This window comes from Hippocampus bargibanti, linkage group LG14 (genome assembly GCF_051943395.1).
Source record: "Hippocampus bargibanti isolate YZ-2025 linkage group LG14, ASM5194339v1, whole genome shotgun sequence".
In the NCBI taxonomy this organism is placed as follows: Eukaryota; Metazoa; Chordata; class Actinopteri; order Syngnathiformes; family Syngnathidae; genus Hippocampus; species Hippocampus bargibanti.
Genome location: NC_142747.1, coordinates 10,752,106 through 10,779,953, shown reverse-complemented (window position 1 = coordinate 10,779,953; position 27,848 = coordinate 10,752,106). Strand labels below are relative to the sequence as shown.

At 40.7% G+C, this 27,848-nt stretch overlaps 1 protein-coding gene across 7 annotated transcripts in view; it reads left to right on the top strand.

Annotated features, from left to right (window-relative positions):
- Positions 1 to 26,480, top strand: part of LOC148888271 (F-BAR and double SH3 domains protein 2-like) — a 30,674-nt gene extending 4,194 nt beyond the window's left edge. For 2 of the 7 annotated variants that reach the window (XM_089013838.1, XM_089013836.1), the window contains exons 3-22: positions 772 to 817; positions 5,413 to 5,492; positions 7,175 to 7,319; positions 8,341 to 8,474; positions 9,543 to 9,597; positions 9,785 to 9,913; positions 11,381 to 11,503; positions 11,875 to 11,970; positions 13,060 to 13,134; positions 14,813 to 14,929; positions 15,367 to 15,471; positions 17,343 to 17,432; positions 17,600 to 17,662; positions 19,301 to 19,435; positions 19,610 to 19,693; positions 19,830 to 20,007; positions 21,516 to 21,736; positions 22,449 to 22,641; positions 22,740 to 22,831; positions 23,217 to 26,480. In XM_089013838.1, the coding sequence (XP_088869964.1) occupies positions 772 to 817; positions 5,413 to 5,492; positions 7,175 to 7,319; positions 8,341 to 8,474; positions 9,543 to 9,597; positions 9,785 to 9,913; positions 11,381 to 11,503; positions 11,875 to 11,970; positions 13,060 to 13,134; positions 14,813 to 14,929; positions 15,367 to 15,471; positions 17,343 to 17,432; positions 17,600 to 17,662; positions 19,301 to 19,435; positions 19,610 to 19,693; positions 19,830 to 20,007; positions 21,516 to 21,736; positions 22,449 to 22,641; positions 22,740 to 22,831; positions 23,217 to 23,309 (2,254 nt within the window). In that variant the 3' untranslated portion in view covers positions 23,310 to 26,480. Of the gene's footprint in view, positions 1 to 771; positions 818 to 5,412; positions 5,493 to 7,174; positions 7,320 to 8,340; positions 8,475 to 9,542; positions 9,598 to 9,784; positions 9,914 to 11,380; positions 11,504 to 11,874; positions 11,971 to 13,059; positions 13,135 to 14,812; positions 14,930 to 15,366; positions 15,472 to 17,342; positions 17,433 to 17,599; positions 17,663 to 19,300; positions 19,436 to 19,609; positions 19,694 to 19,829; positions 20,008 to 21,515; positions 21,737 to 22,024; positions 22,143 to 22,448; positions 22,642 to 22,739; positions 22,832 to 23,216 lie in introns of those variants that run through there. The other 5 variants (XM_089013841.1, XM_089013840.1, XM_089013839.1 and 2 more) reach the window with 4 other exon arrangements.
- The last annotated feature ends 1,368 nt before the right edge of the window (positions 26,481 to 27,848 follow it).

Below are 27,848 nucleotides of genomic sequence, written 5' to 3'. Positions count from 1 at the left end.
ATGCACACACTTGCAGGCACGGACAAACGCACTGTCATGAAGATCATGTGAACGGAAAATAAAACAAGGGCAGACAGATCAATAGCCAGATAGCGAGAGTAAAAGTTATTCAATCCTGTGGGAGACAGTGCGTTACATGGAAAAGGGGGAATAAAAGGAAAAGAGAGTGAGTTGGTGGACTCAGGCAGTCAACTTGGTGTCCTCAATCCAACGACTAAATCTCCCATACTCTTGTAGCTGCCTTAGTACACCCCCCCCACACACAAGCACATGCAGTAAGTAACTTAACATGAACATTCACATAAAAACGGATAACAACATCTGCTGGTTTATAGTTGACATTTATAAAATCAATACCACAAAATGCTTCCTTTTTGTTGCTGTAGTTGTTTTTTTTCCTTGTAAATTTTACTTGTCGGCCCAGTAGTCGAGTGGTTAGCACGCTGACTTCACTGTGCAGAGGTTCAAATCCCGCTTCGGCCTTCACATGTGGAGTTTGCTTATGTGGGTTGCTCCAGGTCAACCAGTGCCCTCCCATATTTCAAAAACATGCCTGACAGGCTGATTGAACACTATAAATTGTCACTCGGTGTAAGTGTTGGTTTCTATGTTACATGCGTTTGGCTGACATCCGGTTCAGGGTGTCCCCCGCCTACTGCCGATGATAGTTGAAATAGGCTCCACCGCCCCTCACAACCCTAATAAGAATAAAGCGGTTCGGAAAATGAATGAATGTTTAATATGCGTGTTGATTTATTTTTCTTTTTACAGGGGCTACAGTCTGAAGAAGGGACAGCTTGAGAGGGACTATGCACTGGTATGTTTTACTGGAAGGAAAAAACAAATCAAGAATTAAGTCACCATTTGAAATCTCAAGGTTTTTGATTGCGTGGGGAATATGCTTAAATTGATGTTATCTCCGCCTCCCAGATCCCAACAAAATATGGCTGCACATATGTCAGCACAAATTATGAGACCTCTGTCAGTGGATTAACTGTGCCCTTCTTTTCTGTGGATTTTTGTGTGTATTTCTTTGCGATGCGTCTTTAAAAAAAGATGCACCGTTATCATGGAAGACGCCACATGGGATACTAACATATGGTGTGAAATCTGAGTGCATAATAGCTCACTTTAACAAGCAGGGTGAATGTGTTTTCACACTGTCTCAAATAAATATATACACAGAAGGTTACGTGATGTCACCACTGCATCTCATTTAATGTTCCAAAACGGAACAAAACGTGTGTAACAAGTGCTCTGAGTTTCTCCCATGAGCCCTTGTACCTGTGCTCATGGGAGCACTAATCCTGACACCATATTTTCTCACAGCCGGGATTTTGGCAGATCTCACGATAATTTAGTTTACAACGTAAACTAAATTTGTAAATGTCATCAGCACCTTTGATTTCAGAATAGGATCCACGTAGCTACTCCTCCCTGCCTCCTGGCCTGTTTTTTTCTCACACCTTTCTCCCTCAGCACTGTCTTTTTACCCTTAGAAATACCGGTTGCTTAGCAACAAGCCTCCTATGGGATTCAATTGATTGCTGACTTAGTTTTGTGTGTGTGGTTGCCCGTTTGTGTGGAGAACGCATCCTATGTTGGCCTGCACCCTCATTTTATAGTCGAGTAATACCATGTTGCCCCATTGCCTCTCTCGTCACTGTCTGTTACTGGGTACTCGGCGAGTTGGCATCTTCCTGTTCGCACCTACAAATTACCCTCAACGCAAACATGAATTCATCCGATTAGCAGATGGAGTCATCTAGGAGGGGAGAAAGTGAGAAGGAAACGGGAGACATATTAATAGGGTGCAAGCTGTATGGGACCACAAGGGACAAGAAACACTATAGACAAATATGTGGAGATGATAAAAAAGTAAAAGGTTTTTTTAATCTTTTATCCCTGACATATCGGATATTCCCACATAATTTAAAACAGCTTTTAGCTCGTCCTAAGATTAGTCTACCCTGTGCCAAATTGTTTGATGCACTGGGGGCAAGCAAGTGAGAGAGGGAGAGAATGATAGAGGGATAGAAAAAGAGAAAAAGGGAGAGAGGGAACGTGGGAGTGAGAGACAAAGAGACAGACAGGGAGAGCAACAGAGTGAAAAGGAGTTACAAAGAGAGAGAGAGATTGAGAGGGATAGAGAGAGAAAAAGAGAGAGAAAGCAAGAGCGAAAGCGAGCGAGAGAGAATCATATTGAGAGAGAGACAGTGAGAGACAGAGAGTGGAGAGAGATTGCTCTCCCACAATCAACATTACTGGCATAGTTGTAGGCTGGGATCATTCTTTACTGTACTGCCCAAAAAGGCCAAGCATGCCGTGTGGCTGCTGCTTGAGATGGTGAGTTGAGGCATACGCTTGCCCCCTTGTAGTCAACCAAATACTGATTTCCTCCTCACCTAAAAGACCGATGGCTTTGACATCGAGAAGTGCAGACAAGCACAGAAGGGAAAGGCACTCACGTATATTAAGGATGTGGAGACAACTTTTGGTAGACTGGTGCCCGTGCACTCTGCATAAAAATGGACGTGACTTCATTTTCCTGCCAGCACAAGTCTAGTTTGGGGCCATGCTGCATCTTTCTGGGCAATCCGAGTTGCCTTGCTTCTAACCCATCTGAAGATTTGGTCGCAGAAAGTAGACCCTGTTGTGGAGTTACCCTTCTCAACCGACACGGGAAGTTTAGTTGCTGCTACTCCTTTTTTCGCAACAGTTGTGGTGTTCTGTAACAAAGGAATTGTATCTACCCTGGTCAAGGATGACGCTTCGTACTGATGTCACAATGTTTATTGTGGAACACTTGGAACACCGTGAAAACTATAAAGGACATTTAAAAATGACAATTAACATGACAATAAGTTACACAAGACATACAGTAAATAAGCAAATAAATAACGTACCGTGTGCACCTTAATAACCGAAAGTAGATAAACTGACGTAGACTTTAGACTGTCGTTCTCTCTAGCAGTTACTCTTGTTCTGTCTCCAGCGATTACTCTGGTACATCGAAACACATGACACGGAAGCGGAAGTGATAATGACAAAACATTATAAATAAAGTATTGAAGATTTTAAGAAAAACACACGTATAAAGGTTTGCGTAGAAATGTTAAACACTTTTACAGAACAAGACCAAATAAATTATATTTTTGTTGTCATGGCAACATACCCGCCAGTTACAGGAAGATTGTCTGACCTTGGTACTTCTGACTTTCCCTTTCTTGATAAGAAATGTGATTGTTTGCCCTTTTGCTGTAATCACTGATTTCCTTTGTCTTGTTGACATTGGTAACCATGTTGTTGGTGCAATACCACTACATAAGTTACTCCACATCTCTTCTCTAGTTTCCTCATTGTCATCACTAGTAAGGACCACCACTGTTGGCTGCAGGTTCAGTGAAAATCCATCAAATGTGCACAGCAGGCAGACTCTGATTCAATGCCATGTCATAATCCCAAAGGGAATGTAAAGTGTCTCAGAAAGAAACAAAAACAGTGTTAAGGCGAGTGTGCAGCATAACGGTCAATTGAGTTGTTTTGTTAATGTAACTAGTTACTGTAATTGATTCGCTGCCAGATGTGCAAAAATGTGTCCACTCCAGTGCCAGGGTTTTTGTCATTGTTATTCAAATTCCAGGACCCACAGAATATTGAGTTTTAGGACGACATAAACATTCAATGCAGCATAAGAAGCCGTAGACCACTGGTGTCAAAGTCAAGGACCGGGGGCCAAATCCGCCTACCACATCATTTTTTTCGGCCCGCGAAAGCAAATCAAACTTGTGAAATTCCAGAATGCTTATTAAAATCATAACCAAAATTTCATATTTTTGGATGTAAACCACAATAACAGTCATTATTCTTTACTTGAGATTTGAAAACTAGTTATTCATTAATTTGTTGTGCGCTCAATATGTGGAGTGGATTAAACATTCTAATGGCTTCCCCAAATTCATAAAGGCCCTCGAGAGGAAACCATAACTACAATGTGGCCCGCGGCAAAAAAATGACTTTGACACCCCTGCCTTAGACTATCTTCTTTCATCAGAAAAAGGTGTTATTTCCTGAATTATATGGGTCTGGAGTTATGAGCTTGAAATGAGGGTGGCTGTCCAAAATACAATGCAAGTAAGAAAAAAACAAAACCCGAACTTATACGGAAATGGCGGTCTACGTGGTATTATCAATTCCCAAATCCATTCGTGAATGGCAATGAATGAGTTAAACTCATAATTTCTATAACATACATCAACTGCATCACATCACCGAAGGCGAGTTTTATAACACTAGAAACTTTAGAAACACAATTTTGAAATTTCTCAGTCAAAATTTTATTTATCAATATGATTATAGAAATTCTTGAAAATGTATAAAATGGAATACATGTACTTTTTCTTCATTTGGCTGCACATTCCGATCTGAGGAAATGAGATAGCCGAGTACACAGTGCTGTAGTAAATGTCACTTGCTGAACGTAGGGAAAGTAGCAAATTCCCTTTTAGGTAGCTAATATATAATGCAGGTACTGTATTTTCTGGACGATAAGGCGCAGCTTCAATTAATGATGTATTTTAAAACATTTTTCCATGTATGAGGCGCACTGGATTATAAGGCGGATGGTCAACTTTTGAAAGAAAAAAAAAGGCTTTTAAGTGCACCTTACAGTGCGGTAAATAGGGTAGATGATCATTATTTGAATAACATGCAGTTTAGCAAAGGCACATCATTGTATTCAGCTTCCTTGTAGGGCGCACATAAATCCACACAGATACAATATAAACAAAGGGAACCGCGTGTGTGAGCCTGAGTTGTAGCGACTGACACAGTGACCCACTGTAGTAGACGTAGGCTGCACACTCTGCCGCCCTGGAGTTTTCTGACTGAGGCAGAAACTGTGTACAGCAGGGATGTCATACAAATTTTTATTCCGGGCCGCTTCAGAGTTACGATTTCTCTCAGAGGCCCAATGAAAAATCTATTTATTAAAAACCTATTTATTACCCATGAGAAGTTGATATCTCGGTACAAATTTCAGCAATTCTGAAAGTTAACAGACATGATTTGCTCCCACGGGCCACTTAAAATGACGTGACAGACCGGATCTGGCCCCCGGGCCTTGACTTTGACACATGCAGTTTACAGGATAACCGTGCTGTAATTGTTGCGCATGGCGTGGCTCTTCATTCTTACAGAAACAATCTTAACAGGGTGAACAAGTTACTGACTGATTTAAATGTATTGTGATGACTGAACAGAGGGGCATGGCATAAATTAAGTTTGCTTCCTTCAGTGGGTCTTCCATCCACTATGTCCAGATGTATCCACACTAAAAATGAAGCTGTATCAAAAAATTAAGTAAATACCATGTTTTATGAACAACAAACATATTTTTACATTTCTTATTAGGCTCTTCAGAAGTTAGCAAGCCAATACCTCAAGAGAGACTGGCCTGGAATCAATCCTGACGAGCAGAGAACAGACTTCAGGTCAGTGGGTGTCCATTCAATTACCGGTATAAACAAACTTAATTTGTGTGCAGATTGGGATTCAATTAACAGCAAAACAAATGAAGCCCCTTTTGGAGTACTCTGAGTAATTATTCTTTGTTTCGTTGTACTAAGTTCATGCTGTCTACTTGATATCTAATATTAAGCAGATTCTTTACTTACAGACAGTGTAGGTGTTCAAATAGCTGACATGTTTCGGTGACTACTTCCGCCTTCGTCAGAGTGTCACAGATGTTGTTGTGACGCGCCATTTTCAGCTGGTGTTGCTATGAGGGTGTGACCTACCTGTCAGATCTGACAGGCAAGCCACGCCCCCCGCTGTCCGCTCACCCCTCCAGGATGCTGCTCCAAGTAGTAGAGAGCATGTAAGCTCCCTCATCCCTGTTGATGGTCCTTGGTCCTCGCTTCCGGATTTCAATGGCCTCCCTGATCCAGCGCTGATGTTTGTTTTCTTCGGTGCGGATGACTCTGGCCTTCTCCCAGTCCATGATGTGATTTTCTCTTTTGCAGTGGTCCGTGATGGCTGATTTATGGTGCTCCTGTTGTACTTGTTCTTTTATTGCTCTTGCTCTGTTCAGTTGTCAGAACATTACATGAACGCACCACAATGATCACGGACCCGGAGGACAGAACACAGGAGGAAAAACATATACAACACGCACTACAAAAATGCCAATATCCTCAGTGGGCAATAACTAAAGTGGCAGAGCAGGTCAAAAACAACACAAGACAGGGGAGAAAGAAAAAGCAAACAAACAAGAACACAGAGCAATGGTAACATTGCCATACATGAGAGGGATCACAGAACGCGTACAAAGAGCACTGAGGAAACACAACATAAACACACCGGTCAAACCACACACAACTCTCCGACAAATCTTGGTACACCCAAAGGACAAAATACACCCGGAAAATAAATGCAACTCAATATATGAAATCCCATGCAAGTCATGCAATAAATCATACATCGGGGAGACAGGAAGGAGTTTCAATACAAGAAAAAAAGAGCACAAGAAGGAGTGCGAGAAGGAGACAGCAACAATACAAACAAGAGCAATAAAAGAACAAGCACAACAGGAGCACCATAAATCAGCCATCACGGACCACTGCAAAAGAGAAAATCACATCATGGACTGGGAGAAGGCCAGAGTCATCCGCACCGAAGAAAACAAACATCAGCGCTGGACCAGAGAGGCCATTGAAATCCGGAAGCGAGGACCAAGGACCATCAACAGGGATGAGGGAGCTTACATGCTCTCTACTACCTGGGGCGTGGCTTGCCTGTCAGATCTGACAGGTAGGCCACGCCCTCATAGCAACACCAGCTGAAAATGGCGCGTCACAACAACATCCGTGACACTCTGACGAAGGCGGAAGTAGTCGCCGAAACATGTCAGCTATTTGAACACCTACACTGTCTGTACGTCTGTAAGTACACTGTCTGTAAGTAAAGAATCTGCTTAATATATTATTTGTTTCATAAAAAAAACAACAACAAAAAAATCTGATGATTTTTAGCGAACACGGGAATGCAAGTATGACTTCATATTCATGATCCTTTTACCCTTATTTGAGACATTAAGTTATATTTCCAGGTAACTTCACCATCTATAATGATATGTGTAACCGTGCACGTCATTGTATTTATCCTTTCCAACCAGGAATGTCTATGCAGTGTGGCGGTCCTACTTAGAGGGTACAGTGCAGGTCAGCCAGTCCAGACTCAATGTGTGTGACGACTACAAGAGTCAAGTTTCAGATCCTGCAAAGACTGTCCGACTATACAAGGAGCAGCAACTAAAAAAGGTGAGCAATATGCTACATAAAGATGGAGTTTCATGAAGCGCCGACCTTTATTCTCTGTAATATTTTTCAAATAATGGCTTCTTCTATTCAAGCAGGGTGTTATTTATTTGTATAAAAGCTCAAATAGGAGAGGAAAAAAGCATGCCTAAATGGACTCTCACTGAGAGCATTTTATGGTTAATAGGAGCAAAAACGCATATCAATCACAGGAACTCAAAAGGCTTGATAACAATACCCACTAGAGATAGAACGACCATATTTTCCGCACTAAAAGGTGCACCTAAAAGCCTTAATTTTTATTGAAAGATGACAAGCCTTATAATTCGGTGCACCTTACAGTCCGGAACATATGGAGAGTGTATTAATTAAAAAAGCAGCGGAATCTACAATTTGGGAGCACGCGTTGGCTTTTTTTTGGTGGCAGTATTATCATAGCCCCAAATCGACCAATATTCTAATGTTATGTTAAATGTTCTTTAAAGTACTTTGTTACAGCTGCAGCTGTTGTGAAATCACTGTAAAAATTAAGATGTGCCGTTTCAGTTAAAATATGGAAGAACCCGAACATGAAGGCTTTGTAAATGGTGTACTTCACAGGTTTCAACGTCAACGCCGGGGATCCAAATCTGGCCCGCCAAATCATTTTATTCGGCCCGCGAAAGGAAATAAAACTGATTTTTTTTTTTTTTACTTCAAATTAGAAAACTAGTTTTTCATTAATTTGTAATATGTGGAGGGGATTAAACATTCTAATGGGTTCCCCAAATTCACGACGGACCCCAAGAGGAAACCGGTAACTACAATGTGGCCCGCGGCCACATTGTAGTTCATCCTTAAATGTAAGAGCGACAGAACTGGGATGATGTGGATTAACGTAGCCAAGTGATGGCACTCTGAACTCTTTTTAAATGATCTCTGCTATTACATGAGGCTATACTTTCATAATGACACGCTTTAACGTACAATTTTATAGTTTGTTGAATAGTGCTTTATGCCTTTTGTTTCTTCTCCCCCGACAAAGATCATCGATCAGTTAAGTGGCATTCAGGCAGAGCTGCAGGAGTCGGTGAAGGAATTGGCAAAAACCAAGAAAAAATACTATGATTGTGAGCAAGTCGCCCACGCAGTAAGGGAAAAGGCAGATATCGAAGCCAAGTAAGTGTGTAAAGTTTATAGATAGAAAATATTGGATGGATTTTTGCAGACGACATATCAGCGTACTTGTTAAAACCAAATACCAGCAGAACCAAGAATTATTGCCATCGAACCACGACATCCTGAAAGCACAACTGACGTCACTTTTTTGTTTTTTAACTGACGTTTTATAGCATCTAAAATAACCAAAACATGCTGTATGATATTTTTATTCAAATGCAAAACACCAATAAAAATGACTTAAAGTGTCCAAAATCTGCAAAAAATTGAGCTGCGAATTGGGCATTTTCAGAAAGTCCCGCCCCCAGTTGGTGACGTCATGCCAAGACTTCTTGCATTGCTGGAGAATAAAAATAATGGCTTCGGATTCGGATAATATGCTTTCTTGTTACACATCCAGTTATGAATATGATTCAAATAGTTCTGAAGAGGAAAGCATTGCAATCGATTAAAGAATTTATTCCGTGTCATTTTGAGGCAAATGGGCAGGGGGGAATGTCACACCCAAAAATGTTTCCACAGCCTGACAGATTCCTTTCATGGAGCTTGGACTCCCTCTGCTGGCGGCTTTTGGATGTAACACAAGGTTTTCAGATAAACAGTACAGCAAAATACATTGACGTGATGAAGGACTGCTACAATGTGTCTTTTTGTCGGTCAGGAGGGGGGGGGGGTCGTTTCATGACGTAACGTGAGGACTCGTCACCAACTCAAAAACAAGACTTCCTGAATGTTCAGTGTGAGTCTTATAACGTAAAATATAGCTATATGCGATGGAATCTTTGTAAAATACACTCAGTAGAAGTCATTTGAAGCTATTTTACAAATTATGGACACAACTTGTCCGGAGACGTCGGTTGTCCTTTAAGATTAATTGTCATTATCAATCAAAAGTTTGACATAATTCTTATTGTGTGGGAGGTTGGATGTTTACTTGTTACAATACTGACTCTCGACGTATCCACATTAATATAATTAGAATTAAATTGGAAAACCAAATTGGCAACTGAAATAGATAAATGAGATCAGAACTGGATGTTTTTTGTGATTCTTGCACTCTCTTTTTAGGTCAAAACTGGCTCTTTTTCAATCCAGAATTAGCTTGCAAAAAGCATGTGTAAAGGTAGGAATTTTGACATACTGTGTTTGTGGAATAGAAATGGAGTTTCTTTGCCTGGATTTGTCGTTACCTGTAATTGTTGGAAACGGCTACGTGACATTTTAAGCTCTTCTGACTTTGCCTTTTGAATGAGTTCTAATGAACAATATAGTTAGAGACTAAAGTTCTCCCTATCATTCCGTCTTCTCAGTTGAAAGCAAAGAGAAGTGACTGCAACTCAAAGGCAACACAGGCCAGAAATGACTATTTGTTAACATTAGCTGCTGCCAACGCTCACCATGACCGCTACTACCACACGGACATGCTCCACTGCATACAGGTATTTGTCAAAATTATTTAAAGATGTTTCATGGAATCCACCTAAGACTTCCTGACTCCTTAAATCCGTGCTCTTCATGTTTCATTTCATCCCTAGGCTACTTTATGTTCAGAAAAGCTACAAGGCCGCTAGCGTGTGACTGCAATGACATGTTCTTTCATTACATATGGCTTAAGAATTGTAGCCGTGTCTCATGCCTAAAGGAATTTCCAGGAAAGAAGCACCTTGAATTAAAAATCAACTTAATCTGAGGGGGCAAAAATTCCTTTCGATGTTTTCGTGAAAGGTAGCCCCATCCAAAAAAAAGTGTGTTTTTGATTTGAATGGGGCAGAATTGAAAAATTATTGACTTATTTGGATGATATAAACCACTGCCCCATCTCACCCCCCCATACACTCAAGCCTAAGGTTTCCATGAGCATCAACACTATGAGGCACTCCTGAATAATAAATCAGCAATGCCGAGTGACAGAAGGCTGCAGGGGATCGTGCACATACACAAATACAAGAACACATACACATTGGAGCGAATGCGGGACAGTGCCAGAGGAAAACAATCTGCTAGCTATTTCTTTTCTATGCTTGTAAATTCCCTCCTTAAACACATCTTGTGTCCCGATGTGTCATCTGATTCATCCGTTTGCCCAATACACACACTCAAGTCAACTCACAACCTCTCTGCTTCAGCCTCTCCGCACTGTTTATTTCACATGCATGCATTCAACGCATGCAAATACAATAACCCAATTGCTATGATTCACGTCTTTTCCTGGAAGCTGACTCATTTTACTTCAGTGCAACTGCAAATGGGTTAAAACAAGGTGTGGGAAGAGGAAAAAAAAACAAGGGAAGGAGATAAGCATCAAAATAAGGAAACATTTAGAATGAAGTCATCCCACCCAAAATGACATAACTTCCTTTACATTTCCGTCATGGTCTATTGTTTGGGGTCATGCACACTGACATTGGTATTACTCATGTTTGAATATTTGAAATGGTGTCTGTGTTGAATTGTTGTAAATTGACATATGAACTCCCGCAGCTCTGAGAATGAAATACAACACACACACACACACACACACACACACACACACACACACACACACACACACACGCGCGCGCGTGCGCGCACATACACAGGTGGCAGTTTATGCTCACATTTTCTTTTATAGCTGCTGGTTTTCACCATTAACTCTTACAACATTTTCACCTTTTCTTCTTAACTTCGCTTCCTGGTTTATATTTTATATTTCCATCATTCTTAGAAACTACACTCATGTCCTCCAATGTGTTTGCGCCTGAATAACGGTTTAACATGTTCAATTAAACTCATTCCACGTTTGTGACGAGAGGGTCAGTGATGCTTCAAACTGGCAATGTGAAACAAAATGCACCATCTGTATTTATTTTTAAGGATGACGTAAGAACTGAGTATCCGTAATTGCTGTTATGTTTTTTCTCCTCCAGGCCTTGGATGGCAGGATCTATGAACATGTGAAAGACTACCTGATAGCATTGTGTCGCACGGAGCTTGAAGCCTCAGAAGCGACACACAACACCTTCCAGTTCCTGTTGGACAAATCGACTCGGGTGAATAATAATTTCTTTTTCCATAGATTGGTGGAAAAAATAGATTTAGAAAACGCTGAATAAAACCAATGAAGCTGTCACTTTTCGGAGGATATGTTACAACTGGGCAATTTTGTGTTACATGGTGTTTTGGTGAAGTTTTCTTGAGGATTTCAAAGCACCCAATACCCAGAAATAACCTTCACTATTTTCTTTAAAATTTATTTATTTGTTTCAAAATATTGTTTTTACCAAATGTACAACATATTTGATATAGCTTACCACCTCCACATATATAGGCGTCAGGCAGTCAGTGAATGTATTTGGGCCAAAGGTCCCATTCTCATCATTGTAATGATCACATGAAAAACGTACACGCGTGTCGTTGTTAGATAATACAAGAGTTCAACCAGCAGTTTTTCATGCAAGAGAACCCGGTGTTCCACAAAGCACACGACTTCCAGTTCCAGCCCAGTGACTGTGACAAGGTAGGAGATGATGAACACAACCTTTTGATAATGTGCTCTAAAGTATGCTCATGTTCAAACAGCAGGAGCCACATTTTTTTTTTCTTCCGTCAAATCCATCTCTCTAGAACGCATTCACACACATGCTCATCTTTCAGCATGTCGCAAGTGATATCCTGGCACCTCCGTTTGCTGTGGATCGCAATGTGACCTTCCACTTCCTTCAATGTCAGTTGGATAACTGAATTTAATACGCCGAAAATTTTTAATCTGCAGTATTTGAGGCGGCTCATTTCTTCCATGGAAAATTCTCATTTTCTTTTAGCAACTTTTTATGAGTTGGCAGTTTCTATGTTGTGATAATTGCTTTTCTATTTAACAATAATGGCTGTGCCATTCAATTGGATCTTGGATGCTGATGTCTACAGATTAACTCATTCATTGCCAGACATGTGCAAAAGTGTGTCCACTCCAGTGCCAGTGTTTTTGTCATTGTCACTCAAATTCCAGGACCCACAGAATATTGAGTTTTAGGACTACATAAACATTCAATACAGCATTAGAAACCTTACACTCTCTTTTCTTTTATCAGAAAAAAAGAGTCAATTCCTAAGTTATATGGGTCTGGAGTCATTTGAGCTTGAAATGGGGACGGCTGTACAAAAGGCAAATGCTGCCCCCTTGTGGAACACAAAAAATATTGCCAGAGGTCTGACCAGCGCTTTATCCACACCCTGCGCACAAATAAAAAATGGCACTCCGCGTCATATTTTCAATTCCAGAATAAATTCGGGAACGGCAGTGAATGAGTGAAAATCAGAATAATACAACTCTTGTTTATGTCCGAATGCACATTTCTGTAGCTCTTACCCTCATCTTTATCATATTAACTTTGTTATATTCATTTCCATGCAACACATTCGTTTCATTCAATTAAAATTCTCTTGATTTCTCAAAAAAAAAAACATTTTTCTCCAGAAGCTGATATTCCTTTCCTGTGTCCTCCAGATCCTACTTAACCTCTGCTAACATGTTTCCCTTCACTATTCCTCCACTTACTACTCCTTGTGTTTGTGTGTGTGTGATCCTGCTCTTGGTTGCATGTGCCAGACTCTGAGCTCGGTGCAGCAGTTGGTGGACATTGAGCCTTCACCCGTCAGTGCCATGAGAATGACCCTGGCACAGGTAGCCATAACCGTTAGCAGTCGTGTCTTTGTTGCATTCAGAAGCCACCTGATCATCATGTCTGAGCCTTTTACTCTTAAAACGCTCTCATTGTAACATTTCATTTAAAGGACCACCGACATCACTTTTTTGTTTCCTAACAGACATCAGAAAAACATTTTATAGCATGTAAAATACCCAAAACACGCAGTATGACATTTTTATTCAAATGCAAAACACCAATAAAAATGACTTAAAGTGTCCAAAATCTGCAAAAAAATTAAGCTGCGAATTGGGCATTTTCAGAAAATCATGTCCGCAGTTCGTGACTTCACGCCAAGACGTCTTGCATTGCTGGAGAATCAAAACAATGGCTTCAGATTCGGAGAATATGCTTTCTTGTTACAAATCCAGTTATGAATATGATTCAAATAGTTCTGAAGAGGAAAGCATACATGTTTGCAATCGATTAAATTATTTATTCTGTGCCATTTTGAGGCAACATTGGGGGGAAATGGATCACAAAAAAGAGGCAGAAAATGGCGACCGAGCTCCTGTGAGGAATTAATCAGCCCGTTTCCACAGGCTGATAAATTCCTTATATGGAGCTTGGTAGCCCTCTTCTGGCCCTTTTTGGTGCAACATGACGTTTTCAGACCAAATAAGCACAGCAAAATGCATTGACGTGATGGAAGGACTGCTACAATGTGTCCTTTTTTTTTCGGTCAGGGGCGTTCCTTCAGTGACGTCACGTACGGACTCATCACCAACTTAAAAACAAGTCTTCCGGAATATTCAGCGCGAGTCTTAAAACGTAAAATATAGCTATATGCGGTGGAATCGTTGTAAAATATGCTCAGTAGAAGTCATTTGAAGCCATTTTACAAATTATGGACACAACTTGTCCAGAGACGTCGTTTGTCCTTTAATGCATATTTGCTTAATATTGCAGCTGTGCCAGTTAATTACTGTTTCAACAAATCACCTTAACATAGTTTCCATGAACGTGGCACATAAGTACAGTTGTGAAAAACGATGCCTCACACTGCGTCAGTTCAAGTTATATAACTTGCTCCGAAATGAAACAATCTGAAACAAGGATTGCTATTCAGTGCTGAAAATGTATTATTAGCGGTGGCGTTTTAAACACGTAAAACCGGGTGTTGCGTATGGCTCATAATATACCAGAGCGAAATAGCACGTCTTTTCTCCCCATAATACGCTCAAGTAAGAAAAATTAGGATGCAGATTTTTATCACTGTTATTGTGATGCATAAGTTCATTATTAGCATATGAAATGCAGCTTTTTGTTTTGTCATTCCACACTTTAACAAGGTGCAGTTTGCTTGTGCTAAAAAAAAATCAAAGGGTACTTTGCATGTCCAAAACTGATGATGACCGTATTCCCACCTAGATTCACAATCGGTAGTAAACATAAAAATGTACATATAAACACGTTTTTTTCCGACTGATTTTGATAGCAGTTTAACAAGTAACAGTTTTACATTACATCCTCAATATCGAACGAGAGACAGAAGAAATGTGTCTTTCTTCCTCTCGATAGCAACACAAACAGCTTCTGCATGTTACAAACCCAGTTTCACTTTTCTTACTTTTCTTTCTCTTCCGTTCTGCATTTGCTTGTGTTTTCCCAGTGTGTTTACTCTGCCCGCACGATTGTGTATGTTTGTTTTGTTAGAGTCATCAGCTGGAGTCAGAAATGGGGTCCACGGAGGAGCACAGTCTGAACAAAGAGGCAAGGAAATGGGCGACGCGAGTAGCCAGGGAACACAAGAATATCATCCATTACAAGAGAGTGAGACATTGCAATATACAATTACCGTATCACTATAAAATGCACCTTAAAGGCCTTATAATCCAGTGCGCCTTATATATGGAAAAAGTTTGAAAATATGTAATTCGTTGAAGGTGCACCTTGTAATGCAGTACATTTTATATATGGAAAAGTTACAAATATGTCAATCATTGAAAGTGTGTCTTATAATCCGGTGTGCCTTATGGTCCAGAAAATATGGTATTCATCCTGTTTTAAAATCTAAATCTGAATTGTTGGTGTCGGGCAGAAACCTCTTGTCATAATTTGGTCAATTTCACTTTTTGTGTCATTTCCAGCCAGAAGACAGCCTTTTCACCAAATAAAAATATTATTTATCGATAGAATCATTCTATACTTTATATTCTAACATAACAAATCATGATTTGCAGTATATGTTTTTGTGTGTGTTTGTTCAGTCACTGGAGGAGTGTGAGAGTCATGGGCTGCCCCCCACCGAACAGGGCAGATCGGATCTTGAGATGAAGATAGAAGAATCCAAAGAAAATATACGCAAAGCTGAGGTTTGTGACTTTTTGTCTCTTGCAGACCAACACTTAACGCCGCGTGAAGTGGAAAACATTTATGCAGCTGCTATTTACTTTGAGCTGTCTGATACGGCAGATAAAAGGTTCACTGCAGTCATAATCCGTTATATTTTTGCATCGGGTAACTTCTGAAAATCGTTGTTGACTGGCGAGGAGTAAATGGTTCCGCTGTCTATGTGACATCTATTACTAATCAAGTTAAGGTGACCAGATATAGTTTCTGGACTTTTTAGTCATAAATTCGGCTTTCATGCTTGATAAATTATCTCTTTGCCTACTTCTTTGTCACTGAACTGATTACTGTAGTTTCCCTCCCCTCTTGCACGCACATGTCTGTCACCCTCTTCTGGCAGTTTTTCACAAATGTCGACATCACATGACAATACGATTCATCATGCGCAACCCCACATATTGCAAACACGGGTTGTGCAAGAATCAGCTGTGTAAGCACTGCCCTTTTCACAATGTCTCCTGCTGAAATCGTCTCTCTGCTGAAATTGTCTCCCTGATATGCATTTCCAGTCCCTACCTTGATCGAGCTTATACATATTTCATGAAATGGCTGCATTGTAGAGCTCTTATCTGAGCTTTCCAAAGGAAACGAAGTTAGTACAACTTGCATTCATCCATTTTTCACGATAGCATTATGCACATCAGTGTAACAATTTTCTCTTTCTCTTGTTTTACCAACTTGGCAAGACACAGATTGATCATGTGGACTCACACTCAAAGGAGGCAACCTTTTCTCGCCTAAAAAACATTTGTTTTGACCACTCAATGCAACAAATCAAATTGTCACCGGCATGCATTATCTCAATAATTGACGCAAATGTTGTCATTTGTCAATGTTGTCATTTTTCAATATACGATCAATATGCGGATAAAATAACACAACATTGATTTTTGAATTAAGATGATTGTCAACCAGAAAACCTTTTTGTAGCAGCCTCACATCTTGCTTCCCAAACACAACTCTTGCTGTGCACAATCAGTGGTTCAGTTTGGAGAAAATCAGCCGGCTTGGTGGAAGGGGGATTTTTTGCGTTTTGTGAACTCACAAATACCCTAAAAATTCAGAGCAAGCTTAATGGGACATTGGCTAGGAATCAAGACATCATTGTTCACCCCCACAACGGCGCAAACACTCATTTCTTACTGCACCAATCTGGAAAAATACCAAAAGCAAGAAAAGTGCACCCATACACACAGCGACACAGCATTTTGTGTTATACTTACGCTGGCCACCAAAAAAAAAAAAAAAAGTTCTTCTGCAGCATTTGATCTATGCCTTTGGAAAATGAGAACAAGCATGTTTATTAAGCAGAGCTGAAGCGCTGTCAGTTTTTGTTTGCAGTCAGACATGCACACTTTCATCCACCAGCATTTAATCTGCTCTATCAGCACGAGAGACAGACAGAAGGATCAGGTAATGAATTAGGACAGCAATGAAATGTGGAAAAGACGACAAGAGGATTACAGATGAAGAAAAGAGAGTTGAGCAAAAGAAGCTGGCAGGCAGGGATTTCCTAGTCAATTTTTATCGCTTCATCATATTGTCTCATTAGTAATGAAAACATCAAATATGTGGACCTTATAGTGCTGGCAGCTCATTAAAAGTACATTTAGAAGTAAAAAAATGAGCTGTCTAATTTTAAGATATTATCCTGATGTAGAGTTTTACTTTGATCGATTACAAGCTGTTGGCTCGAGCTGAATGAGTTGAATGGGAAACCACAAAACATGTTTACCTCTTTATATAAACAAAGTTTTGTCAAATCAGTGTGTGCTGTGTAGCATCTACAGTATATAGGATGGGTATCACAATCGTTTCCTTTCCTTCCTAAAAGACAATAAAATTAAAAGCAGAAGCTCGCTTGGACCTCTTGCGGCAAGTGGGCGTTGCTGTAGACACCTGGCTGAAGAGCGCCATGAACCAGGTATGATCCAGTCTATTTACTGAATGTGCATTGATGGTTTTATCTGCATGATTTGGCCACGGGTTGTGTATGTGATGTAAGTATGGGGATGTTTGAATTAATCGCGCATTTCACAATAATTGTTTTTTTTGTGTGTGTAAAGCATTTCACTCTTTCTGTGCATGTAGGTAATGGAGGAGCTCGAGAATGAGCGCTGGGCCAACTGCACTTCCCACGATCCCTCACTGTCGGTGAGACAGCACCTCACTCTTTTGAGTTACATCCCATCCATTAATTTTGTTGGGCACAACCCAGAAGCCACATGTTGGTCAATGATTATTCACATTTAAAATTAAAGAATTTTCATGTTTTATCATGATCCTTTTTTTATACTTGTATGACAAGAATATGTGGCACTTGAGATCAGTCGTTACATTACAAATGTGCCCACATCATGCATTTGTCATGAAAGGTAGGACTGACTACACGATGACAGATCATATTAATATTAACAACATATGTAAGGACATCCTAGGGACCTCTCCTTGTGTAAGTCATATCAGTTTCATTATTCAATAATAATAATAATAATAATAATAATAATAATAATAATAATAATAATAATAATAATAAAAATACATGGCATTTTAAACAGGTTCTCCTACAGTCCGTTTCCCCAATCGAGACATTCCTTTTCGTTCTGTCCATAAATGTTAAAAAATGAAGACTCTTTAGACTGGCAACCAAAGGCTTTCATTTTTTATGATTTCATTACAAACGACCCAGCCAGAATAGCTCTCCTGACAAATCACCTCCTGAATGATGCAAAGATAATTAATTGATCTGCGCACAGCCTAATTATCTGTCTGACCAGCCAGCCTGTAAAAAAACAAGCATGTATGTAGCTCAGAAGAATCAATTTCTGTTGCAAATTTCACAAGACAAAAGATCTTTGAGATGAATAAAAAAAAGTACATAACATCATTTAAGTTACAGATTCATGTTCCAGTCATCAGACATCATAATTTATGTGTCTTTACGTGTAGACCTATGAATGGGGATGTGGTTTTTCTGGACTCTTGGGCGTCACAAGTCCAGAAAAACAACATCCAGGATACATCACAAACACCAGTGATGCACACTGGAAGAATGGAGAGAAAACCTGTTAATGGCTCACAACAGTTGCACTCTTATGGGACTTGGGTGAAAGATAGCAGGTGTCGAGGAATTAAAGTGGCAAGGTAGTAAAAGTGCATTGATAATGAAAAGGTTAACTTGGACACTGAGGTTCGAAAAAAAGAGATCGGATGAGATAACCTTTATTCATCTCACATTGGCTAAATTCACAGAAATCAAAAATATATTTTTTTCTGCATTTAAGTGACCTGTACACATTTAATTTCCAACACTCTTGTATACTGTTTACTGAGTCAATAGAAATCTCATAACTGAACACAATACCCCTCGCCCCATCACACACACACACGCACACGCATGCACGCACGCACGCACGCACACACACACACACACACACACACACACACACACACACACACACACACACACACACACACACACACACACACACGCACGCAGTACATACCGACACAAAGGTGAAAGCACATGTGCACACAAACATTGTGGGTGCACTATGGCGGCTCCTTCTGCCACAATATCACATGACTTTCATAGAAGCCAGCCAAACGCTTTGGCAGCAACAGTGGGAGAGGCCAAACTACGTCACTCATCCACTGCTCTCCACCTGTATCGAAAAGTGCACATCATCAACAGGAAGGGAATGAATGGCTGAACCATTTTGAACGAGGGGAAACAGACAAAATGCCTCCTTAATTGTTTTTGACTTGAATTGGGACCTGCGTTTGTAACAGGGTACAGTTGAGTTGGAGCGTGAGGACGGTGACGAGTGCGAAGAGAATATGGAGGTTTTCGACGACAGCAGCTCCAGCCCTTCAGGAACCCTTCGCAATTACCCGCTGACCTGCAAGGTCCTCTTCTCATACAAGGTACAAAAGAACACGGGCAAATACACACGATGCTAACATTTCCTTTGGGACTAGGTTTTAGTGCAGAACTGCAAATGTCTAAATGTTATGTGAACAAAAAATGGTATGGTCGGAAGCTCAAAATTCAGGACGTGTTGCTCAGTTGATCACACCCCGTTTCTGTTTCTGTGCCAGGCTTCTCAGCCAGACGAGTTAACCATCGATGAACAGGAAATGTTGGAGGTCATTGAGGATGGGGACATGGAGGACTGGGTCAAGGTGCGTGAGCACACACGCAACGTTCACACAAATGAGCATCACGTTTGTAGTGACAACAAACACGATGCCATCTCTCCAGGCGTGTGTTAGTAGCTGTAAACCTGCTGAGTGTGCATTTCTCATTTGTCCTCCACAGGCTCGCAATAAAACAGGCCAAGTAGGTTATGTTCCGGAAAAATATCTCCATTTCCCCGCGTCCAATAGCCTGCTGAGCATGCTTCAGTCACTGGCAACTTTGGATGCTCGGTCACATACTTCTTCCAACTCAACCGAACCGGAGTTGCTCTCTGGCTGTGTCAACGGCGATGCTAACAGTAAGTTGTGACCAAAATGCCTTTTATTTTGACTTAATCTATAATTGTGAAGTAATACTTTTCAACTCAACTTTACTTAAATTATTATTTTTTTGCCTTCATGCCATTATCTAGAAGGACAATAGGCATAGAGTCTTGTCCATAGCTGGAGAGGACTCCAGGCGTGTGGTTCACTGACTGTTGCATTACAGATTTTATTTCGTATTCATCAGTACTTGTCTTCTGTGCAAACCCCGCACAGCACCGCAGTAATCTGCAATTTTTAACTCATTCTCTGCCAGATGATGTGCAAAAATGTGTCCACTCCAGGTGCCAGGGTGTTTGTCACTTTCACTCAAATTGTAGGACCGGCAGAATAGTGAGTTTTAGGACTACACAAACATTCAATGCAGCCTAAGAAACCAGACTCTCTTTTTTCATTAGAAATAAGTGTTACTTCCTAAATTATATGGGTCTGGAGTTATATGAGCTTGAAATGGGGGTGACTGTACAAAATACAACACAATACATATTGATTTATAGAGTGCTTTAACAACAGCTGAAGCTGTAACAAAGAGCTAACGTGGACAAAAGACAAATGCTGCCCCCTCGTGGAAGGGAAAAACATTAGCATAGGTCTAACCAGCGCTTTATCGGCACCCCCGCAAGAACAACCAAAACCCGAACAAATGGCGCTCATGTCAATCTTTTCAATTCCAGAATAAATTTGGGAATGGCAGTGAATGAGTTAAATGCTTTTTAAGTGTGTATACTTGACAAATCCTAACTCCTCACATAGAAGAAATGAGAGCCACAGTGGAGAACACTAAATATGAAACACAATTAGCACATTCACTTCGAGCTGCTGTCAGCCCCATCGCATCAAACGTTCACACGTAGACTTGCTGACATGTCACCATGCCAGGCTTTACCTCTGAAAGACTCATATCTAGCACATTGACCTGACAATACGACTGTAGTTTTGAGCCATTATATACCTGGAATATTGGTATCCTCTCACACATATTTCGTGGTTTTACTGTGTCATAGTGTACTAATATAACAACAGCTGCATGGCCTCATAGCAGCGACACAGCATGCCATTTAATAGAACAAAAAAAGATGAGCGCAATATAATAGATTGCAGTGTTCTGACAATGACAAAGCAATACAAACAGCTAAAACGCACGCGGTCCATTGCCATACCTTGCAAATAATGAGACTGCTGAAATGCATATTGACACGCGACTGTTCTTCTGGCACAATGTTCTTCTGACAATTCAGGGTTTTTCTTTATTTCGACAAAAGTGCACCAACAATGTTGTCATTGCTCTGCAGCCAAATAGGAAATCATCATACCTACTGTATTACAAACAGCTGATTTGGTATTACTGTATTGCAGCGCTTATGTGCTACAACTGGCCTTTGGTAACCTGAAACAACACGACGATTCATTGTTCCAAAAGCTGTATCTAGAATAGTTTTTTCTACTTTGTGTCTAATTGCTGTCCATTATATTCCCCTCACAGTGGTGTATGTACGAGCACTTTACGATTACGAAGGCCAGGCAGAGGAGGAACTCTCCTTCTCGGAAGGAGCGGTTATTCGCCTTTTAAACCGTGACACTCAGACCGATGATGGTTTCTGGGAGGGGGAGCTGAACGGAAGGGTGGGCGTCTTCCCTTCTGTTTTAGTCGAGGATTTGACAGAGAATGGAGAGACTGGATTGGGCGGGACCAGTGACATACAGGTAGAGTATTGCCAGCACACTCTTTGTGTCAATTAAGTACGTACTTATTTAGGCTTTCTGCACATGGCAGTGACTTATTTTATGTTATCATATTTCAAGGTCACAGACGTATATGGGATGGCTCATGACATATCATCAACATCACACAGACGTACACACACGCTCCATTTCTGCACAACTGAGGGTGTTTTTATCAGTCTCGCAGTTTATCCTACTGCGCCAATCTGCTTTCGTCATGAATGTTTGTCCTTTCTGTCAACAAGATATTCTCAAACACTTGCCTCATAGATGCCGTGCTCTTGCGCTCCACTGATGAAAAGAAAACTGGAACTGCAATCACTCTTATCTGTGGCGCTGCCCTATTAGAGTGACAGGAAGGATACGGCCTCTCCCCTGCCAGATGCTTGTAGGCAAAACACCCAACGAGTTAAAAAGGGGGAACATTTGAAATGTGCTACATTCACTGAACATTGTGTACCTGCACAATAAATAGCGTTGCACATAAGAACTACACGATGGCAAACTACAGTTGCTGAAGTTTAAAAAAAAAGAACTGCTTTTTTTTCTGATCGCATTAGTAGATGTGTACAGAATGTGGTTGCTCGTCTGATTTTATACAACACTGAATTGTATGATAAAAAAAAAAATCAAGATTGCTAGCTTTAGTGTCTCTGAATTTGTAATCGTAGTTGCACTGATTTCCCCCTTCTAGATTTCTCCCTCTGCAAAGCTGCCGTCATCTCTTCCACCTCTTCCGCTGTATGATCAACCTCCCATAAGCCCTTTCACCAGCCCGGAGAGCTCGACTCCACCGTCTCTCCCACGCTCACCTTCCGCCGCACTAAATGGGGATCACAAGCTTCCCCTGCCTGCCCCATCGTACAAGTCATCGTTAACCACCACTAGTAAGCGATGCAAGCCGCACCTTTCCTGCAGTGAAGTAACATGGCTGCACTCCTAATGGGCTTTTAAAATAAATGCAGTCTTTCTCTTTTCTCTTTAGATCAAAATTCTGGGAGGAGTCCCGTGTCATCCGGGTTTCAAACACAGCTGCCTCGATTCCCCCCTGAGGGAGGCCCGGGCAAACTACGACCTGTGAGTATGCACAGTAGGAAAAGACAACTCTGGATTGGTGGATGAATGAATGGATAGATTTGGATGGATGGATGGATGGATGAGTAAGTAGTTCAGTGGGAGGGAATGGATGGATGGGTGGGTGATTGGAGGGTGGTAGAAAAATTGGTGGGTGGATGGATGGGTGAATTTGTGTGGATGGATTTGGGCGGATGGGTGTATGGGCTATTTAGTGGGAGGGAACGGATGGATGGGTGGGTGGATGGATTTGGATGGATGGTAGGTTGGATGGATGGATGGATGGATGGATGGATGGATGGATGGATGGATGGATGGATTTTTTGAAATTTTCACCCAGGCTGACCACCGAAAAGTCTCAGTCCAACATCCTCTGTTTGTCTCTCAGGTGCGTGCGGCGCCTCCACCACCCAAACAGCAGTCTCGCCGGCAACATGGGAAAAACGACAAGACGGAAGAGGTGGAGATTACACTGGTGTAACCGAGAAGTGAGATGGCACGTGGTTAGACGCACACCCACTAACATGATTAACCAATGGGAGCCGAGATTCCCGGTGGCACAGCCCTGACCTTAAATAACCTAATGAAAACGGAACTGAAGTGAGATCCCCCCACCCCCAATTTTTTTTATCCTTGAGCTGTTAAAAAAGGATGAGACGGGTGTGGGGGAGGTAGGCTATCTAGTTAAATTTCATCTGTAATTTCTTCCTGATAAAATGGAGCAGTAGCCTCCCCGACGGTCCTTCCCCGCCCTCCCACCTCTTTCCATTCTTGCCTTAAATACCCTCACCTCATTGGGCGGGGCCCCAATGCACACCGAAGAGGAGGAAGGGGAGGATGAGGAAGAATGTCTGCAGAGGGAAGGCGTGTCGGACGAGTGTCTCTGGCCTTGCCAAGCTTACTTTTCTTTTCTTTGAAGATGCAAAACTGCTGTTTGACTTTGACACATGAATAATTGTGTGTAGAGACCCGAGCAAATGATTTGTACGTTACCACCAATCTGTCAAAGCAATACAGGATGCCCTCCATTTCTTCATGAACATGATCTGAGCTGTTTTCGCCCTTGCAAACCTGACCAGGGATTCATTAGCTTCTTCAAATATGTAGCCACCAAAGCGTGCTTTTTTTCCTCTCTCACTCTCAATGTGGATGCCACCAGTGTCGGGTGGGTGGGGTTGATGTCAACTCAGGAATTAGCTCGCTTCTGATGTGGAAATTTGAGGTTAATTTGAACACCTGAGACTCACCAGCCATTTGTCCCGAAAGCAATTGACGCAACTAACGCTGACATTAGCACACATCTGATTACATTGATCAATATTCCAGTGAAAATGTGTAACATTTTAGTCTTCTTAAAATCCTTGATTGATTAATACACGAGAACATAAGAGGTGAATCACTGCATGTAAAAAAAAAAACGTTTTTTACCCTCTTGAAATACACACGGTCCATGTAGTATTTCATTCTTAGATTTTCTTAACATGTAGTGGATTTCCTCATTGTGTATTGAGCAACAAGAACAGAACACTGGCGTGTGCTGTGTATGACAGGCAAGGGGGCAAAAAGGGTGTCAAGTGATTTTTTTTTTTCAATAAGAATTTCATAACCCTCTGATCCAATGTGAAAAAACACCTGCGCCTGGACATTGGGATTCTTAGCCCATGACAGTGTCAAATATCCTTACGTCAGCTGATTGGTGGTAAATGCAAAGTATTTTCCCAGAGCCTTCATCAAAGAAGTGGGTTTCAGGAGAATAAGCATGGATATCCAATTCGTATTTCATGTGTATTAGTACAGTACATTACTGTTGTCGTAGGAATGTTTCATATAACAGTACTCGGTTAAAGGAACGTCGTATTTAATGTCTAATGGGCATTGTAAATATAGTTGAAAGGACAACCGGAAGGAGAAGACAAATGGAAAGAGAGAAAGGAGAGGCTGGATCCTGCCTTCTGCTCTTTACTTCAACACTTTCTTTTTGTGCCCCTCTTACCTTTGATCAAATGTTTGGACTGTTCATTGGCGGTGAGTGCAACTCGGTGACTGTCATTGTATTCACATGAGCGTACCCTATGCAGTTATGTCATATTACACACTCGTTACGTATCTTCCTCGGCCAATTGTTTGAACGCCGATTGACGTTAAAAGACTCATTTGATGTAGAATTTGTCGTCATTGTCATTTTACAGAGCGCTAGGAGTGACGGTATTTGAGGCCCGCAGGTCTTCTGCGTTGTTGTTTTTCTGGACTGCTTGATTGTGGGGTGACGGATTCATCAGCACGAGTCGTTGCTCCTTTCGCAATGCATTGGTTCTTTACCGGACAATCTGTGTTTTTGCTTCTCGCGCCACAATTTCATCATTTTTCATTATTTTCTTCCTGTGTTCGATGAGTGCTGACTCAAAAGAGAACAGAAGCGCCCAATGAGCAGATCCAAATGATATTTCAAAGGGCGATACGTTTGACTCTCTTGTGTATCTCACTCGAAGCCCCTTAATTAAATACCCATCAAGCCTTTAAAGTCTTTGCCGAATGGCAACGTAGCACTTTTATTTATTCCTACACCCCCTGCAAAGTAGCAGCTCCTGGAGTCAAATACTCTATTCATTCAGAGTCTGTGGGGACTCATTTGTTTCATTGCGATTAATGTTTTCGTTTGAATTTCTTCGATAAGCGGCAGCTCAATGTCTCACTGCTTCTGTACACACCAACAATGAAACATTGATTTCACTTAACATTTTCTTTTCTGAGCAATATAATTAGGTGGGATTGATCAGCGATTAGTTTTAGATTTCTTGTGTTCAAACAACACCACCTATCACATCAGTATAATAAAAATATATGTCATTATTGTCTTTTTCTTTTAGATTTCGAGTGCAAACGTGATTACTACTAAAACATCTACAAAGACCACTCTATGGTGATTATCTGAAAATGCTAGCCAAGAAAAAAAACAGTGCTGAGATGGCATCAGAATTTGACAAATTAGGAGATTTTATTGAAATGCCAGTGTTTGCAGCTGAACATTTTTGGGATGTTTTTGCATTGAGCAGACAAATGGAATAGTATGTAGTCAAGACACGGGATGGAAACATTTTTTTTTCCATTATTAAAATGTTGAGTCTCATCCTTTCTGATTGTCAATGTCTTCACATATGTTAGCGATGCTATGAGAAGAAATCCCAATTTTTAGTGGTGTGATTCAGGCAACGAGAACGGCATTCTCCTCCTTGATTTCTCTGAGATCTTAATTTATTACAGTATATGGTCTGAAAACTTGTTTTGAAGTTTATCGTTTACATCCACATCCCTCAGAAACTCAGTTTTTCAAGAATCAACCAGTCCTATTGTAAAATGCTTTTTTTGAGGTTTCCACTCTAATAAGACTACTTTGGTTCTTTATTTAACCAGAGCTTTTTGTTTTGCACCATTCTTTCTTTTTTTTCAACCACCATTTTGGATCAGCAGCACACTTTCTTTTAATTTCTGAAAAAAAAGTGGTTGAACCACTGGCATTCTCTCCACTGTCGATGGTGACAAATAGCGAAAACAGGTGCAACTGTCTTTCTGCATAGTATTATTGGCTGTACAAAATGCTAAGTTTGTATTTATTGTGTACAAATGTTAATTAATAAAATAATATTGGACTTTAGGGTGAATGTTGTATTTTTTTTTCAGCAAAAAATGCCTTCCGGTCGTATTTTTTGTGTGCTTAAAACACCTTACAAAACATGGTCGTTTTTTTTCAGCTAAAAAAAATGCCTTACAAGGCCCGGGGAACAAATCGGGCCCGCCACATTATTTTATTTGGCCCGCGAAAGCAAATCAAACGTGTCGAGGGCCATTATGCTTGCGAAAGTCAAACCAAAATTTCAAATTGTTCCTCGGAAACCACGATAACAGTCCGTCTGTGTAAGCTCTCAGTCGTACAGAAGTGGTCCATCGATGAAAAGGTTTCTTCAGCCGTCTTCTGTACCTCTTTGAAAGAAGTACAGATGACGGCTGAAGAAACCTTTTAATCCACGATAACAGTCATTATTCTTGACTTCAGATTTAAAAATTAATTAGTCATTTGTGCATTTTGTATGTAATACGTGGAGCAGATTCAACATTCTAATGGTTTCCCCAATTTCGTAACGGCTCTTGAGAGGAAACTAACTACAATGTGGCCTGCCGCAAAAAAAATGTTATTGACAACCCAGCAATACATGTTTTTTTTTTTTGTTTTTGTTTTTTTTTTTGGGGGGGGGGGGGCGTAAAAAATGCCTTATTACACATGGTTGGGTTTTTTGGGGGGTCCAAAAAACGCCTTGCTGTACATGGTCGTTTTTACGGGAGAAAAACGACTTACTATACATGGTCGTAATAGTCGGGCGAAAACACCCTACTATACATGGTCGTTTTTTTTTCAGGCTAAAAACACCTAACTATACATGGTCGTTTTTTTTTCTGTCTCAAAACGCCTAACTATATATGGTCGTTTTTTGGGGGGCGGGCTAAAAAGGGCGTACTATACACACGCGGTGTCAAAGTCATTTTTTGCCGCAGGCCACATTGTAGTTATGATTTCCTTTTGTAATCCCCTCCACAAATTACATAAAGCGCATACAACAAATTAATGAATGACTAGTTTTCAAATCAGAAGTCAAGAATAATGACTGTTATTGTGGTTTACATCCAAAAATATGACATTTTTGCTAGGATTTTAGCAAACATGGAATTTCACACGTTTGATTTGTTTTCGCGGGCGGGCCAAAAAAAAAAATGATGTGACAGGCCAGATTTGCGCCTTGACTTTGACACCTGTGCTATACAGGGTATTTTTTTTTTAGCTACAAACGCCATACTATACACGGTCATTTTTATTGTCTGAAAACACCTGACAAAATAAATGCATTTTGTCAGGTTATTTTTCACTAAAAACACCTTACTATATATGGTCATTTTTTTCGGCTGAAAAACGTCTTACTATACATGCTCGGTGTTTTTCTCTATACATACTCATTTTTTTTTTCGGGCT